This window comes from Bufo bufo, chromosome 2 (assembly GCF_905171765.1).
Source record: "Bufo bufo chromosome 2, aBufBuf1.1, whole genome shotgun sequence".
Taxonomy (NCBI): Eukaryota; Metazoa; Chordata; class Amphibia; order Anura; family Bufonidae; genus Bufo; species Bufo bufo.
Window position 1 is genome coordinate 296,074,760 of NC_053390.1, and position 15,990 is coordinate 296,090,749.

A 15,990-nucleotide genomic window follows, 5' to 3' on the forward strand; every position below is an offset into this window, starting at 1 on the left:
GCCGTTGAATATTTTTTTTCCTGGGACTGGGGCTGAAATGTCCCTTAGCAACATTCTTTCAAATGAGCATTGCTAAGAGACATCAGCATAGTACTGTGCTGGGAGCTGCGGGCCTCTGCCTGTGTTTATAAAGTAAATATACATCCGCCCTTTTTATAAAATATGAACTTCTACACTATTGTATGTGCTCACTGACCAGCATGGCCGACGCTGTCAGTGAGCTTTCCCCCTGCACTCCCTACCTGCTGACTAAAGGTCCATTCACACGTCCGTATGTGTTTTGCAGATCCGCAAAACACGGACACTGGCAATGTGCGTTTTGCGGACCGCACATCGCCGGCACTCTCATAGAAAATGCCTTTTCTTGTCCGCAATTGTGGACAAGAATAGGACATGTTCTATTTTTTGGCGGAACGGAAGTGCGGATTCGGAAGTGCGGTTGCGGACAGCACATTCCGGCCCCATTGAAAATGAATGGGTCCGCACCTGCGGACCCATTTTGCGGACGTGTGAATGGACCCTAATGAACCAACCGCCGGAAGCGATGCCTGTGCGAGCGGTAAGCACTCGCTTCTAGGGGGAAGCTCCTCTACTGTATATAGGGACATAATGGGGATTTTCCCACCGAACTGAATTACTGGGAGAAAAGCTGCTGCCAGAGGTGTCTGGTGGTGTCTTTCTCCTCTCTCCTTACAGAAATACACACATTCAGTCAAACCGAATGTCTATGTGTATGGAGGCATCAGGAGAGACAACTGTCAGCCGGATTAGCTGACACCTTCTGAAGGTGTATAGGCACCTTCACATTACCAGGCCTATCTGCCTATAGTCTATCACCCCTGATTTCCCCACTGAGAAACACGTTTAGCTGCAAGGGCAAAGACTGTGATGCCACTTGTTCGGGGAGAATAAAAGAAGGAATAACCCAAGAAAATCCATCCAAGTCATTACTCCAGGTGGCCAAGAATTCTGGGATCTGCCAGCATCAATTTGAGGCCTACAGATAACAACACCTACTTTAGAGAGGGTAAAGAGTCCGCGTCACCTGAAACATCACAGGGAACGTGCAGAAGAAAGCAGAACGTAATTGGATTTTCTCGTCAGTCAACATAGTTCCTTACACATCAGCAGCACAGCTTCTCTGATAAGATCAGAACATTTTAAACCTCTATTCAGCAATTAGTATGTGGTTATGTGCAGCCCCCACGTGGGTGGCTTGCCGCACCTAAAAAAAAACACCTAAATATATGTTTTCCCCTTGGGAATAGCAGATACGCTACATGCAAGACCCACCTCTGATGCATGCCCTGTAAAGTGACAGAACAAAGCAGGTGGCAGCATATATCATATGAAGAGAAGAGGAGGCAGTAATAATACAGAGGGAACAATGATAAAGGGGGGCACCGAGCATCTTCAAGTGTGTAGCCGACATTTGCCAAAAACATAGTTTGCCATTGATTCGTCTGCGAGCTGTGCAACGGCGCTTTGCAAAAATATCCGCAGAGGAAAGTGATGAAGCAGAGTCGGCAGCTGCATATGTAAGCTAGTCCATGGCACTGCATCGTTCAACCCTCTGACACACTTCATTTTTTAATGCCATTTCCCATTGATTCCTATGGGAGAGTGTAACTTAGGCCATGTTCCACAGGATTCAGAAAGAACTGAATTACAATAGATCTAATCCACATGCGGATCAGCTGGCACATCTGCAGCAGTGTCAGGATTCTTTGAGAAATCTACGTCAGATTTCATTTTGGTGACTAAAAAAGTCTATTCTATATTTTTCAGTTTAGGAGCCAAAAAGTGCCTAAATAATTTTTCTCAGACAGAGGCTGAAGCTGGGATTGAACAATCCTATCACCCAGGCAACAGATACCCAGAAAAAGTCATAACACGGTAAGAGGCCACCGAAGACACTGGTCAAGGAGAGAACGTGTTGCGGCAGCATCAAAGATCATGGACTATCTCAGCATAAAGACCCTTGGAGGGAATTCTCTCCAGACACATCCATCAAAACCTCCGCTAAAAATAATGCCTGTGCAGAACAAAACTTGCCATGTTCCACATTTCTGTGCAAGATGAGTCTCCTCCACCCGAGACAAAGTAATTATCAGTATTACCAACCATAGGCCAAAATGGTGGTTGTTGAGGTCCTGAGCCTACTGGAACACGAGGACTGCAAAAAAGAGATTCGAGGGATTATGTCATCTTCTCCGATATTCTTTCATCTGCGGTCTGTAGTAACATAATCAGTAGCCCACCAGAGATCTGCAGTGCCTGAACATGACGTTCTCAGCAGTGCAGGCAACATGGACGGGGACGTCCACCTAACCTCCAAGTGTTCCTCCACAAGGCCAGAGAATCCAACACATTTATCAAAGAGGCAGTGAACTGCGCTCTGTCATCAATGGTAGTTAATGTCAGCCCAGGTCACGCTCTGACAACCCTCGGCTACAAGAACAACACAACATCCAAGAATTCTAGCTTCAGGTCCTAAACCGTATACATTGCTGTCCAAGTATCTACCACATAAAGGCTTACCTGCTGGAGAACTTACCTTACTGCTATAATCTTATATAAAAATGACTTTATGACCCCAAAATAAATCATCAGTGTTCAGGGGACATATGTACATCTCATGAGTAAGGACAAGTCTTACTGTGTCCAAAATGTGTAGGTTGTTATTTTTTTTTTGTACAAGATCTTTTTAAGGCTACTTTCACACTAGCGTTCGGGTGTCCGCTCGTGCGCACCGTTTGAAGGGGCTCACGAGCGGCCCCGAACGCATCCGTCTGGCCCCAATGCATTCTCAGTGGAGGAGGATCCACTGAGAATGCATCCGCCTGCCAGCGCTCAGCCTCCGCTCCTCTCAGTGAGCGGACACCTGAACGCTGGCCGTGCGGAGGCGAGCGGATCCGTCCAGACTTACAATGTAAGTCAATGGGGGCGGATCCGCTTGAAGATGACACCATATGGCTCAATCTTCAAGCGGATCCGTTCCCCATTGACTTTCAATGTAAAGTCTGAACGGATCCGCTCAGACAACTTTCACACTTAGAAAATTTTCTAAGTTTTAATGCAGACGCATCCGTTCTGAACGGATGCGAACGTCTGCATTATCGGAGCGGATCCGTCTGATGAAACATCAGACGGATCCGCTCCGAACGCTAGTGTGAAAGTAGCCTAATACATTCACAATAAAGGATTGATCTTTTAATGGGTTATCTGACCCCTGAAATGCCACCCACATGTCCGGGCCCCTCACACGCAATGTACTTACCTCCATACCCAGCCACCACTGCATCTCCTCGCCGCGTCGATGAAAACATTTGGGGAGGGGGAGTACAGCCAATGGCAGGCGGCGATGGGGACAAGCCTCCCTAGCATCGCAGGTGATGCTAGGGAGACTCGTTCCCCGTCACCGCCTGCTATTGGCTGAACCCCAACCGCTGACGCCAGATGTTTTCGTCCGCGCACAGGGAGAAGCAGCGGCAGCCATGCGGGCTTCAGAAGCGACGCGGGTGCTGGGGAATGAGGTAAGTACATTGTATGCCGGGGGGACATTTCAGGGGTCGGATAACCCCTTTAAGAAGAGCTGAAGAAATCTTATTTTCTACATTGTAATCCCCAATGTTGTCTGGTTTCTTGCTAAAACTGGAAACCCCCTTTAACCCCTTAAAGACATGGGGCCTATTAATTTTTACATTTTCGATTTTTTTTCTCACCACGTTCCAATAGCCATAACTTTATTTTTCAGTTCATATAGCCATATGAGGGCTTATTTCTTGCTGGACAATGTTTTTTGGGGTTTTGACATTACTGCGTTCACTGTGCACTAAAAATTACCTCCTTATTCTACGGCTCAATACGATTGCAGCAATACCAAAGTTGTATTTGGAGTTTCATTGGAGTCCAGGAGAAATGGGACTACTTAAAAGAGGCACTATTGAAGGCAACAGAAAATTGCATTAGGCTTGTCAGTAAAAGCAAAAAAAGGAAAAGACCACTGTGGTACTCAGCAGAAGTGGCCAAAATCATTAAAAACAAAAAGATAGCATTTAGGAATTATAAAAAATAAAAAAAAAACGAGGATGACAGGCTAATTTACAAGATTAGGCAGAGAGAGGCCAAACAAGTTATAAGAGCTTCTAAAGCACAGGCAGAAGAGAAATTAGCTCAGTCAGGGAAAAAAGGCGAGAAGGCATTCTTAAGATACATAAATGAAAAAAGGAAACTTAAACAAGGAATTACAAAATTAAAAACAAAAGAAGGAAGGTATATGGAAGAAGATAAAGAACTAGCTGACTGCCTCAATGAATACTTCTGTTCAGTCTTTACGAAGGAAAATGAAGGAAAAGGACCTCAGTTAGGAAAGAAGACTAATGAATCTTTTGATGCATGTGTCTTTACAGAGGAAGAGGTTCGAAGTCAGCTGTCTAAAATCAATACAAATAAGTCACAGGGGCCTGATAGGATACACCCAAAGCTATTAAAAGAGCTCAGCGGTGAACTAGCAAAACCATTAACAGATTTATTTAACCAATCACTGGCAACAGGAGTCGTCCCAGAAGATTGGAAATTAGCAAATGTTGTGCCAATTCACAAGAAAGGTAGTAGGGAGGAATCGGGCAACTATAGGCCAGTAAGCCTGACATCAATAGTGGGGAAATTAATGGAAACCATACTTACGGAGAGGATTGTGGAACATCTAAAATCCCATGGATTGAAAGATGAAAAACAGCATGGGTTTACTTCAGGGAGATCATGTCAAACTAATCTTATTGATTTTTTTGATTGGGTGACTAAAACAATAGATGGAGGAGGTGCAGTAGACATCGCTTCTCTAAACTTTAGTAAGGCTTTCGATACTGTCCCACACAGAAGGCTTATCAATAAATTGCAGTCTTTGGGCTTGGACTCCTCTATTGTTGAATGGATTAGGCAGTGGCTGAGGGACAAGCAACAGAGGGTTGTAGTCAATGGAGTATATTCAGACCAAGGTCTTGTTACCAGTGGGGTACCTCAGGGATCTGTTCTGGGACCCATATTGTTTAATATCTTTATCAGCGAAATTGCAGAAGGCCTCGATGGTAAGGTGTGTATTTTTGCTGATGACACAAAGATTTGTAACAGGGTTGATGTTCCTGGAGGGATACACCAAATAAAAAAGGATTTAGGAAAACTAGAGGAATGGTCAAAAATCTGGCAACTAAAATTTAATGTGGATAAGTGCAAAATAATGCACCTGGGGCGTAAAAACCCAAGAGCAGAATATAAAATCAGTGATACAGTCCTAACCTCAGTATCTGAGGAAAGGGATTTAGGGGTCATTATTTCAGAAGACTTAAAAGTAGGCAGACAATGTCATAGAGCAGCAGGAAATGCTAGCAGAATGCTTGGGTGTATAGGGAGAGGCATTACCAGTAGAAAGAGGGAGGCGCTCATGCCGCTCTACAGAGCACTACTGAGACCTCATTTGGAGTATTGTGCGCAGTACTGGAGACCATATCTCCAGAAGGATATTGATACTTTGGAGAGAGTTCAGAGAAGAGCTACTAAACTGGTACATGGATTGCAGGATAAAACTTACCAGGAAAGATTAAAGGACCTTAACATGTATAGCTTGGAAGAAAGACGAGACAGAGGGGATATGATAGAAACTTTTAAATACATAAAGGGAATCAACGAGGTAAAAGAGGAGAGAATATTTAAAAGAAGAAAAACTGCTACAAGAGGACATAGTTTTAAATTAGAGGGGCAAAGGTTTAAAAGTAATATCAGGAAGTATTACTTTACTGAGAGAGTAGTGGATGCATGGAATAGCCTTCCTGCAGAAGTGGTAGCTGCAAATACAGTGGAGGAGTTTAAGCATGCATGGGATAGGCATAAGGCCAACCTTCATATAAGATAGGGCCTGGGGCTATCCATAGTACTGAGTATATTGGGCAGACTAGATGAGCTAGATGGTTCTTATCTGCCGACACATTCTATGTTTCTATGTATAGTTTTTATTTTGTTTAATTAGCTGTATGAGGGCTTGTTTTTTGCGTAACAAACTATAGTTTTTGTTGGTACCATGGTGGCATGTACGACTTTTTGATCACTTTTTGAGGGGAACAAGATGACAAAAAAGAATTGTGAATCGTGTTTTTCATTTTTTTTTTGTTACAGAGTTCACCGCACAGGATTTTATTTATTTTTTATATATTTTAATAGTTCATAGATTTTAAGATGTGGCGATGCCCAATCAATATGAGCATTTTTTTTGTTTATATGTTTTTATATGTAAAATTGGGAAAGGGGGGGCGATTTAAACTTTTTATGTTTTGGTGTTCTTTTTTCTTTTTTTTAAACTTTTTATTTAGGTTAGGGGCTAGAACCTGGGTTCTTATGATCCCTTATCCTAGTCAGCCTAAATGAAATCTATTAGGGTGAATAGGATTCTTACTCTGTCCCTGCTGAGCTATGTCTCGTGCACAGTTCAGCAGGGAGCTTACCATGGCAGGCTTGGAAGGCTTTTACTGCGGGTCTCAGATCAGAAAGCATTGATAATGTCATCTGAAAGGTTAAATGACGGCGTTCGGTGGGGATTGACATTCCCAGTAAGTTCAGCAAGGTGCCTGCTGTATCATACAGCCAGCACCCACCATGTATGTCGCGAGCTCACCGCAGCAGGCCGCTCCATACAACTGTGGGGGCATAATGCTGTAATGGAGCAATCCAGGCAAAACTGTTACTGTCTTAGGGGACATTCATGCCGAAGGTCCGGCAATAGCCGTGTGGGGTCTGCCTCCCTATGTTTTCAATGTGAGGCAGCGCTGCAGTTCAGGTAGTTTGCCGTTTTATGCCGTGATTGCTCCAAGAAGGGACATCTCCCCTCAGGAGCGGATTGGCCATAGACCTTACAGGGAAATTACGCGGTGGGCAGATGCCCATAGGGCCACCTAAGGCTTCCTTTCTACCACTGACTGGGCATATAATGAGCTTTCAGGGGTAAGGCCTCATGTACACGACCGTGGTGTGTTTTGCAGTCCGCAAATCGCGGATCTGCAAAACACAGATGGCGTCCGTGCGCGTTCCGCAATATGCGGAACGACACGGACAGCCTTCAATATAAATGACTATTCATGTCCGCAAAGCGCGAACAAGAATAGGACAGGTTATATTTTTTTAGCGGAGCTGAAGTAAATGGGTCCGCATCCGAGCTGCCAAAACGGCGGCTCGGATGCGGACCAAAACAACAGTCGTGTGCATGAGGCCTAATGCTGTGAAATTCAGGTACTCATGTACCCGACCAGCAACAGCACAAGCCCTCTTAAATTCAACTGCTGTCGCCACATCTCACCTCCTAAGCACCCTGCTCCATATCTTAACCACTTCCAGACCAGGCCATTTATGCCCTTCCTGACCAGGCCTAATTTAGAAAATGTGTCATTTTATGTGGTTATAACTCTAGTACACTTTTACTTATCCAAGCCATTCAGAGATTGTTTTCTTGTGACACATTGTACTTCATGTTAATGGTAAATTTGAATTAATATATTTTTCCTTTCATTATAATAAAAAATCCAAACGTTAACGAAAATGTGAAAAATTCACTGTTTTCTAAATTTGAATCTCTCTGCTTTTAACCCCTTCCCGACCAGCACCGTAATAGCATGGCGCAGCGGGACGTGACTTGCCGCCCAGCACCGTACTATTACGGCCCGCTGATCGGGCGGGTGCAGGAGCTGCGCCCACCCGATCAGCTGCAGGGGACCGGCTGTTTCCGTTAGCCGGACCCCTGCTGTATGTGCCGGCATCGGTGAAAACACTGATGCAGGCACATTAACCCCTTCTGTGCCGCGGTCAGTGACACATGTCGGATTTGCAAAAAATATCCAGGGGCAGGAAGGTATAAACTGGCCCGGGGTTAAAAGTAGGGTTGCTTCAATACCATAAAAAAGTATTGCGAAAAAAATAAAACACCAAAAAAAACGTGTGCGTTCCGCATTTTATGGAACGTCCGGCTCATAATAGAACAGTCCGATCCTATATTTTGGGGGGGCAAGGTGACAAAAAAAAAATATTTGAGAATCGCGCAGTTTTTAGTTTATATATTTTATATGTAAAATTGGTAAAGGGGGTGATTTATACTTAATATCTTGATGGTTTTTTTTTAGAATCAGGGTTCTTTTAATCCTTTGACCTATTCACCCTAATAGAGCTCTATCACAGTAAATAGGACTTCACACTCTCCCTGCTGCCCTGTGCATAGTGCACAGGGCAGCAAGGAGATTACCATGGCAGCCAGGGCTTCAGTAGCGTCCTGGCTGCCATGGTAACCGATCGGAGCCCCAGGATTACACTGCTGGGGCTCCGATCAGAGGCTGCCACTGCCACCAATGAGGGGGAGGGGACCCTGTGGCCACTGCCACCAATGATTTTAACCCCTTAAGGACTCGGCCCTATTTCAGCTTACGGACTTAGCCATTTTTTGCAAATCTGACCAGTGTCACTTTAAGTGCTGATAACTTTAAAACGCTTTGACTTATCCAGGCCATTCTGAGACTGTTTTTTCGTCACATATTGTACTTCTTGACACTGGTAAAATGAAGTAAAAAAATTTCATTTTTATTTATAAAAAAATACAAAAATTTACCAAAAATTTGTAAAATATTGCTAATTTCCAGGTTTCAATTTCTCTACTTCTATAATACATAGTAATACCTCCAAAAATAGTTATTACTTTACATTCCCCATATGTCTACTTCAAGTTTGGATCATTTTGGGAATGATATTTTATTTTTTGGGGATGTTACAAGGCTTAGAAGTTTAGAAGCAAATCTTAGAGATACAATTTCAAAATGTTACATTTTTGGCAGATTTTACATTTTTATATTTTTTTTCCAGTTACAAAACAAGGGTTAACAGCCAAACCAAACTCAATATTTATGACCCTGATTCTGTAGTTTACAGAAACACCCCATATGTGGTCGTAAACTACTGTACGGGCACACGGCAGGGCGCAGAAGGAAAGGAATGCCATACGGTTTTTGGAAGGCAGATTTTGCTGGACTGGTTTTTTTGACACCATGTCCCATTTGAAGCCCCCCTGATGCAACCCTAGAGTAGAAACTCCATAAAAGTGAGCCAATCTAAGAAACTACACCCCTCAAGGTATTCAAAACAGATTTTACAAACGTCGTTAACCCTTTAGGTGTTCCACAAGAGTTATTGGCAAATGGAGATGAAATTTCAGAATTTCAGTTTTTTGGCAAGTTTTCCATTTTAATCAATTTTTCCCAGTAACAAAGCAAGGGTTAACAGCCAAACCAAACTCAATATTTATGGCCCTGTTTCTGTAGTTTACAGAAACACCCCATATCTGGTCGTAAACAGCTGTACGGGCACACGGCAGGGCGCAGAAGGAAAGGAATGCCATACGGTTTTTGGAAGGCAGGTTTTGCTGGACTGTTTTTTTTGACACCATGTCCCATTTGAAGCCCCCCTGATGCACCCCTAGAGTAGAAACTCCAAAAAAATGGCCCCATTTTAGAAACAACGGGATAGGGTGGCAGTATTGTTGGTACTAGTTTAGCGTACATATGATTTTTGGTTGCTCAATATTACAGTTTTTGTGAGGCAAGATAACAAGAAATAGCTGTTTTGGCACAGTTTTAATTTTTGTTATTTACAACATTCATCTGACAGGTTAGATCATGTGATATTTTTATAGACCAGGTTGTCACGGATGCGGCGATACCTAATATGTATACTTTTTTTTTACTTATGTAAGTTTTACACAATGATTTCTTTTTTAGTCTGAGAGACATAATTTTTTCAGTTTTTGGGCGATTACCTTGGGTAGGGTATAATTTTTGCGGGATGAGATGACGGTTTTATTGGTACTATTTTGGGGTGCGTGTGACTTTTTGATCGCTTGCTATTACACTTTTTATGATGTAAGGTGACAAAAAATTGTTTATTTAGCACAGCTTTTATTTTAATTTTTTTACGGTGTTCATCTGAGGGGTTAGGTCATGTGATATGTTTATAGAACCAGTCGATACGGACGCGGCGATACCTAATATGTATACTTTTTTTTTTTCCCTATATTTTACCAATTTTTTTTTACTTTATTTGGGAAAAATGACGTTTTTGTTTATTTTTACTAGAAACTTTTAATTTTTTGGGGGGAAAACTTTATTTTTTCAACTTTTTTCACTTTATTTTTTGTCCCACTTTGGGACTTGTACTTTTGGGGGTCTAATCCTTTACAATGCATTCCAATACTTCTGTATTGTAATGCATTGGCTGTATGAGTAATACTGTGTGTATTACTCATACAGCTTCTGGCCTGTGAGATCTAGGGGGCTGGATCTCACAGGCTCGTCACCGGAAGGCAGCGCGATGCCTTCCTTAGGCATTGCACTGCCTTCCATGCCATCGGGTCCCCCCCACAGCCCCATGGGGACCCGATGGCACCGCCGACTACCGCCGCCCGCACAATAAAAAGCCGCAAACCGCAGGTCTGAAATGACCTGCAGTTTGCAGCGATTGCCAACACGCGCATTTAGCCGTGGTGCCTGCTCAATGATTTGAGCAGGCACAGTGCTCCGATCACCGTCCGCCGGTGATCGGAACACATGACGTACCGGTACGTCATGGGTCCTTAAGGACTCGGGATCCATGCCATACCGGTACGTCATGGGTCCCTAAGGGGTTAATACTGGGGAGGGGGTTGGGGGGGGCGCACTGCGCCACCAATGATTTTAATACTGGGGAGGAGGGGGGGAGGGAGCACTGTGCCGCCAATGATAATATAATTAACATTTAATACAGGAGGCGGGTGCGGCACCTGAGGGGATAACTGCCGCTAAACGCAGCTCCCCGCCAGCACCCGCCTTTGTATTAAAGAGGACCTTTCATCTGGTAAAAATTCTGAACTAAGTATCATGATACGTACAGCGGCGCACAGGGATCTCACTGCACTTACTATTATCCCAGGGCGCCGCTCCGTTCTCCCGCTATGTCCTCCATTATCTTCGGGGACTTGGTTATACTGGCCGGAGACTGCCCTTGTTCTCCTCGGCGTCTCATTCTCCCAGGATGTAGCACTGGCCAATCGCAGCGCAGAGCTCACAGCCTGGGAGAAAAAAACCTCCCAGGCTGTGAGCTCTGCGCTGCGATTGGCCAGTGCTACATCCTGGGAGAATGAGACGCCGAGGAGAACAAGGGCAGTCTCCGCCCCCAGTATAACCAAGTCCCCAAAGTCTCCGCCCAGCATAACCAAGTTCCCGAAGATACCGAAGAACGGAGCGGCGCCCAGGGATAATAGTAAGTGCAATGAGATCCCTGGGCGCCGCTGTACATATCATGATACTTAGTTAAGATTTTTTTGCCAGATGAAAGGTCCATTTACCTTCATTGGTGGCGCAGTGTGCCCGCCCCTCTCTCCTCACTGGTGGCAGCGGCAGCAGCGGCACAGGGGGGAGGAAGAGACTGCTTCCTTCTCCCCTGTGCTGCTGAGGAGAACAATGAGAGCGCTGACAGCAGCACGCTCATTTTTCACAAAAGATAACAGAAGAATATCTCCCCCTCCCCCTAATTTGCTACCCACTTTCTCTTGAATACATTAACACCCCAATTGTGGTTGAAAACTGTTATTTGGGGATACGCCAGGGCTCAGAAGGGAAGGAGCGGCATCTGGATTTTCAAACATGGAATTTTCTGTCAAGAGCAATAACTTTTTGAATTTTTTGTTGAATGAGCTGTGTGAGGGCTTATTTTGTGCGAGACAAGCTGTAGTTTTTATTGGCACCATTTTGGGGTAAATTTGGCTTTTTGTTTGTTTTTAGCTCATTTTTGGGATGTGAAGTCACATAAAAAGCTGTTTGTTGTCATTTTTCAAATTTTTTTTCTTTTAAACCGTAATATGTCTATTTTTTTTTAACGTTTTACACAATAAAAATAAATCATGTTTTTGTGTTGCCATTTTTTTTTTTGGGGGGGGGGGGGGGGATATTTTTATTTTCAAAACACTATTTGTTAATTTACACTTTGTGTCCCCATAAGGTCACACAAGACCTCTGGGGGACAATTAACTTCATTTTATACTATTGATTTCTCCTGTAACTGGGGCTGACATAGTATACAGCGATCTAGAAGGCAGGGACAGCCAGGAACGTACCGTTCTCTCTGGGGTGTCCTGCTGTCACCGACAGCGGGCCCCCTGCTCGGCAGCTGCACGATTAGCGTGCAGCTGCCATCTCTGAATGGATGTTCCAGAACGTCCATCCAGAGATAAAAAGGAAGTTTATAGTCAATGGCCGGTCGGGAAGTGGTTAATCAGAGACAACTGGAGTAGTCCAGAACATGGCATCTACTGATGGCCACAACAGTGGGGCAATATATCGTGCTGCACTGTGGTATGTGGTTCTGCTGGGACAGTATTTTGGGCTGTGGTATTGCTGACTGTGCCCACTTGTGGTGCCCCGCCTTCTGTCAATTTGCCCCCGCCTAAATCCTGAATATCGGCCGATAATATCGGTAAAACCGATAATCGGTCAATCCCTAGTTCAAAACTAGAGTGGGAGCTTACAAAAGCTAGAGTGTGAGCTGAACAATCAGGACATGATTTCTAAACTGCTACCACTCCCTCATTTTCAAGCCGACCTACACAAATCTTATAATCAAAACGTTCAGCTATCCCTGCTGCCACTAAAAATGTCCACGGCTAAGCCATAGTCCTGATAGTTTTCACAATATGACCATTTGTTTGCAACTCACGCCACCCATTGACACTCATTGAAACTCCACTCTAGCCACCTCAAATTTCAAGGGCAATTTTTAAACTGCGACTGTGCCTTCATTTTTTTCTATTTCAGAGACATACTATGCAGCAAATGTAGGTCTGGGTCTTGTGATTCTCACAATATAAAGCTCTTCGCTGTAGGATTTATAAACTACAACCGTTTGAAGATGGCAACCGCCAGTGAAGTGATCAAGTTGGAGCAGTTTGTTTTTAACCGCTCTTCTCTGCCCTTGCTATAGAGTGAGTTGCCATAGGATCCCAGGTGTGTGAGCAGCCAGCAGAGTGACAAAAGCTAGAGCGTGAGCTGAAAAATCAGGACATGATTTCTAAACTGCCACCACTCCCTCATTTTCAAGCCCACCTACACAAATCGGCTGCTAATGTTTTTATAAATGTATGTTTTAATGTAACTGTGAAGCAACAACATTGCAATTAAATGTGCTATATAAATAAATAAAAGTTGAAATGCATTTCTCACTCTATTAAGCTTGCCATGTGCACTTTTTAAATTTGATCAATCAATTGGTTAGTGTAATGTTTACTATCTTTACTCACTCCACACAGTTACTCTGCCCACTCCATAAAGTTACTCTGCCCACTCCATAAAGTTACTCTGCCCACTCCATAAAGTTACTCTGCCCACTCCACCCAGTTACTCTGCCCACTCCAGTTGTAGACTACTGGTGGAGGCAAGAACACTTCACACAATTTCCCCATAAATTGTAGCTTTTCTAGTTTAGCTAAAGAATGCACTTGTTAAACAGACCTTGAATAACTGGGCAAATTTCAAAAATATTGTATGCAGCCTCTCGATATATAGGTTTCATAATTATTGGCCAAACACCATGACATTTCTTTGCTTTGCTAATGAAATAGAACAAATATTCCCAGGATTTCTAGCCATCTACATGTGTAGGCCCTATTCACACCACTGTATTTTTGCTCTGCATCCGATCCGCATCTTTTGCGGAACGGATGTGCACCCATTCATTTCAATGGGTCTGCAAAAAATGCGGACATCACACAGTGCGCTGTCCGCACCCGTATGTCCGTCTTGCATATGTCCTATATCTGTTTTGCAGAAAAGAATAGTCATAATGGATCCGCACAAAAAACTGATGCAACACAGACGTCACACGGCCGCCATCTGTATTTTTTGCGGACCGCAAAATACATACAGTCGTGTGAATGCATCGGTACAATGCGTGTTCCCTGGATAACTGACCCATGGGTGATTTAGACCCTAGAAGGACCACACTCATCCGATCCTGCCCAGGTCAAGCTGGCAGCTTTCCTTCACCTACCTTCTCCACTGTCCATTGGGTTGGTAGTCCTTTCACTAGCCGGATCCACTGCGGTGGTTGGCAACGAGCTGTCACTGTAAGCGTCACTTCGACTGGCATCCCGGACGCTTTCTCTGGAGCTGAACCGCACACGGGAAGAAGAACTGAGGTCTGGGCTGGAGTCCGAGATTGTGCCCATATCGTCAATCTTGGTCGGTGTGACCGTAAATCGCACGGAGGCCATTTTTGGAGGCATTGGTGCCAGCTCCTCGCTTTTCGCGGGCAACTTCTCACCTAGCAAAGAAATAAAGCAGAAGTTTTTGTTATCATGTCACTATATAGTAGGAGAAACAAAGAGGGAATGGCAGAACATTTGTACAATGGTCCCTGAGAATCACGAACCCACCCGCCCCCTGTGTGCGGTCACCGGTATCTATACACGGACCAGGCGAAAGAAACGCACTCTCCAAGCAAAGTATCCGCCACGCAGAACTGTACGCAGGAAATATCTGTCACAGCATAGGAAATAACGTGACAATGACAGAACAAATATTGTATTACCACCGGAGAGAAAAAGACAGAAATGGGAAGTTACGAGACAGGAACCAGCAAAACCACAGTTCTACCCCAGTACGACAAAGACACAGAGCACGAAGACGAAACCTTCTGCGCCGTCACCGCCGTCACAATCCAGCCTGGAGCCGAGGAGGTCGATGGAAGGAAATGGGGAAAAGTCACAGCTGCAATCATCAGGACATGGCACAAGAACACAAAGTCAGGGGGGAGGGCATGGCTGCCAGCAGGGGCTTTACATATGCTGAGTATGAGGGAAGAGAATGCCTATCATTAGGGGGGAGTGTTCAGTCTATACGGGTCTGGGGGGCGTGTAAAGGACAAGATTCTACCAGGAGGGGAGGATGGGAGATGTAGTAGGACGGTTAGTCATAGGGCGAGCGCAGGGTGACAGGAGAGGCGAGACAAATGAATAACAGGACGGACGGAGGAAGAAAGGAAAGAGAGAGGAGAGCAGCTGCAGGCCCGGGGACGCGCACAGCCGCTATTTGGTATTGCGCCGTGGACGCGCAGGAAACACTGGCGGGGGCGCGCCCAGTCGGTGCATTGGCTCTGCGTGCGCGCGCCGTCAGAATAAAACATGGCGGGGACGCGCGTAAATGCACTTACCGGCTAATTATGGGAGGCGCGTGGTGTAAGCGTGCAGTCAGCTCGGGCTGTAAGGTCACTGGCCTGTGCTCTGACAGGAAAATAGAATGCTAATTTAGTGCAGTAATTATCCCGGGCACAGGAGGGGTGGCAGCCGTGGGCACCACTGAGGGAAGTGGTGCCCCATATTACAGCGGGACATATGCTCTCCTCCCGTGGGGCGAGCAATAAGGCGCTGTTCAGACTGCTCTGTTTTCAAAGGTGTGCTGAAAATAGCGGACTGTCCCATCCCAGCGTTACTTTCCTGTGGTGTCCTATACTGTGTCCTTAGTTCTCACCCGTGATTGTCAGCCAGAACCAGGTGTCAGTCAAAAACACGGAACAGGTGCAGATCTTTCCATTAGGGCTCATGCACACGACTGTTGTTGTTTTGCGGTCTGTTTTTCACTGATCTGTTCCGTATCTGATGGTTTTTTCCCTCTGATTTAAGTCCTCTTTCGTTCCGTTATTGCACAAAACATATCCGTATGGTTTCCGTATTTGATCAGTTTTTATGCGGATTGTATACAGAAACGGTAACTTATTAATCACCAAACACATGAGCAATATGAGCTGGGCATAGCATTTCTACAGTATGGATGTGTTCCGTGTGCGCTCCGTATTTTTTGCGGACCCATTGACTTGAATGGGGCCTCGGACCGTGATTTGCAGACAATAATAGGACATGCACTACTTTTTTGCGGAACGGCC

General features: G+C 44.8%; 1 protein-coding gene across 3 annotated transcripts in view; it reads right to left on the reverse strand.

Moving 5' to 3' along the window:
* SLC12A6 (solute carrier family 12 member 6) overlaps window positions 1-15,144 on the reverse strand; it is an 80,048-nt gene extending 64,904 nt beyond the window's left edge. Inside the window, exons 1-2 of one of the 3 annotated variants that reach the window (XM_040416769.1) lie at window positions 14,486-15,144; window positions 14,101-14,373 (exon numbers count right to left, since the gene is read on the reverse strand). In XM_040416769.1, the coding sequence (XP_040272703.1) occupies window positions 14,101-14,335 (235 nt within the window). In that variant the 5' untranslated portion in view covers window positions 14,336-14,373; window positions 14,486-15,144. The remainder of the gene's footprint in view (window positions 1-14,100; window positions 14,374-14,485) is intronic. The other 2 variants (XM_040416771.1, XM_040416770.1) reach the window with 2 other exon arrangements.
* Window positions 15,145-15,990: the final 846 nt, after the last annotated feature.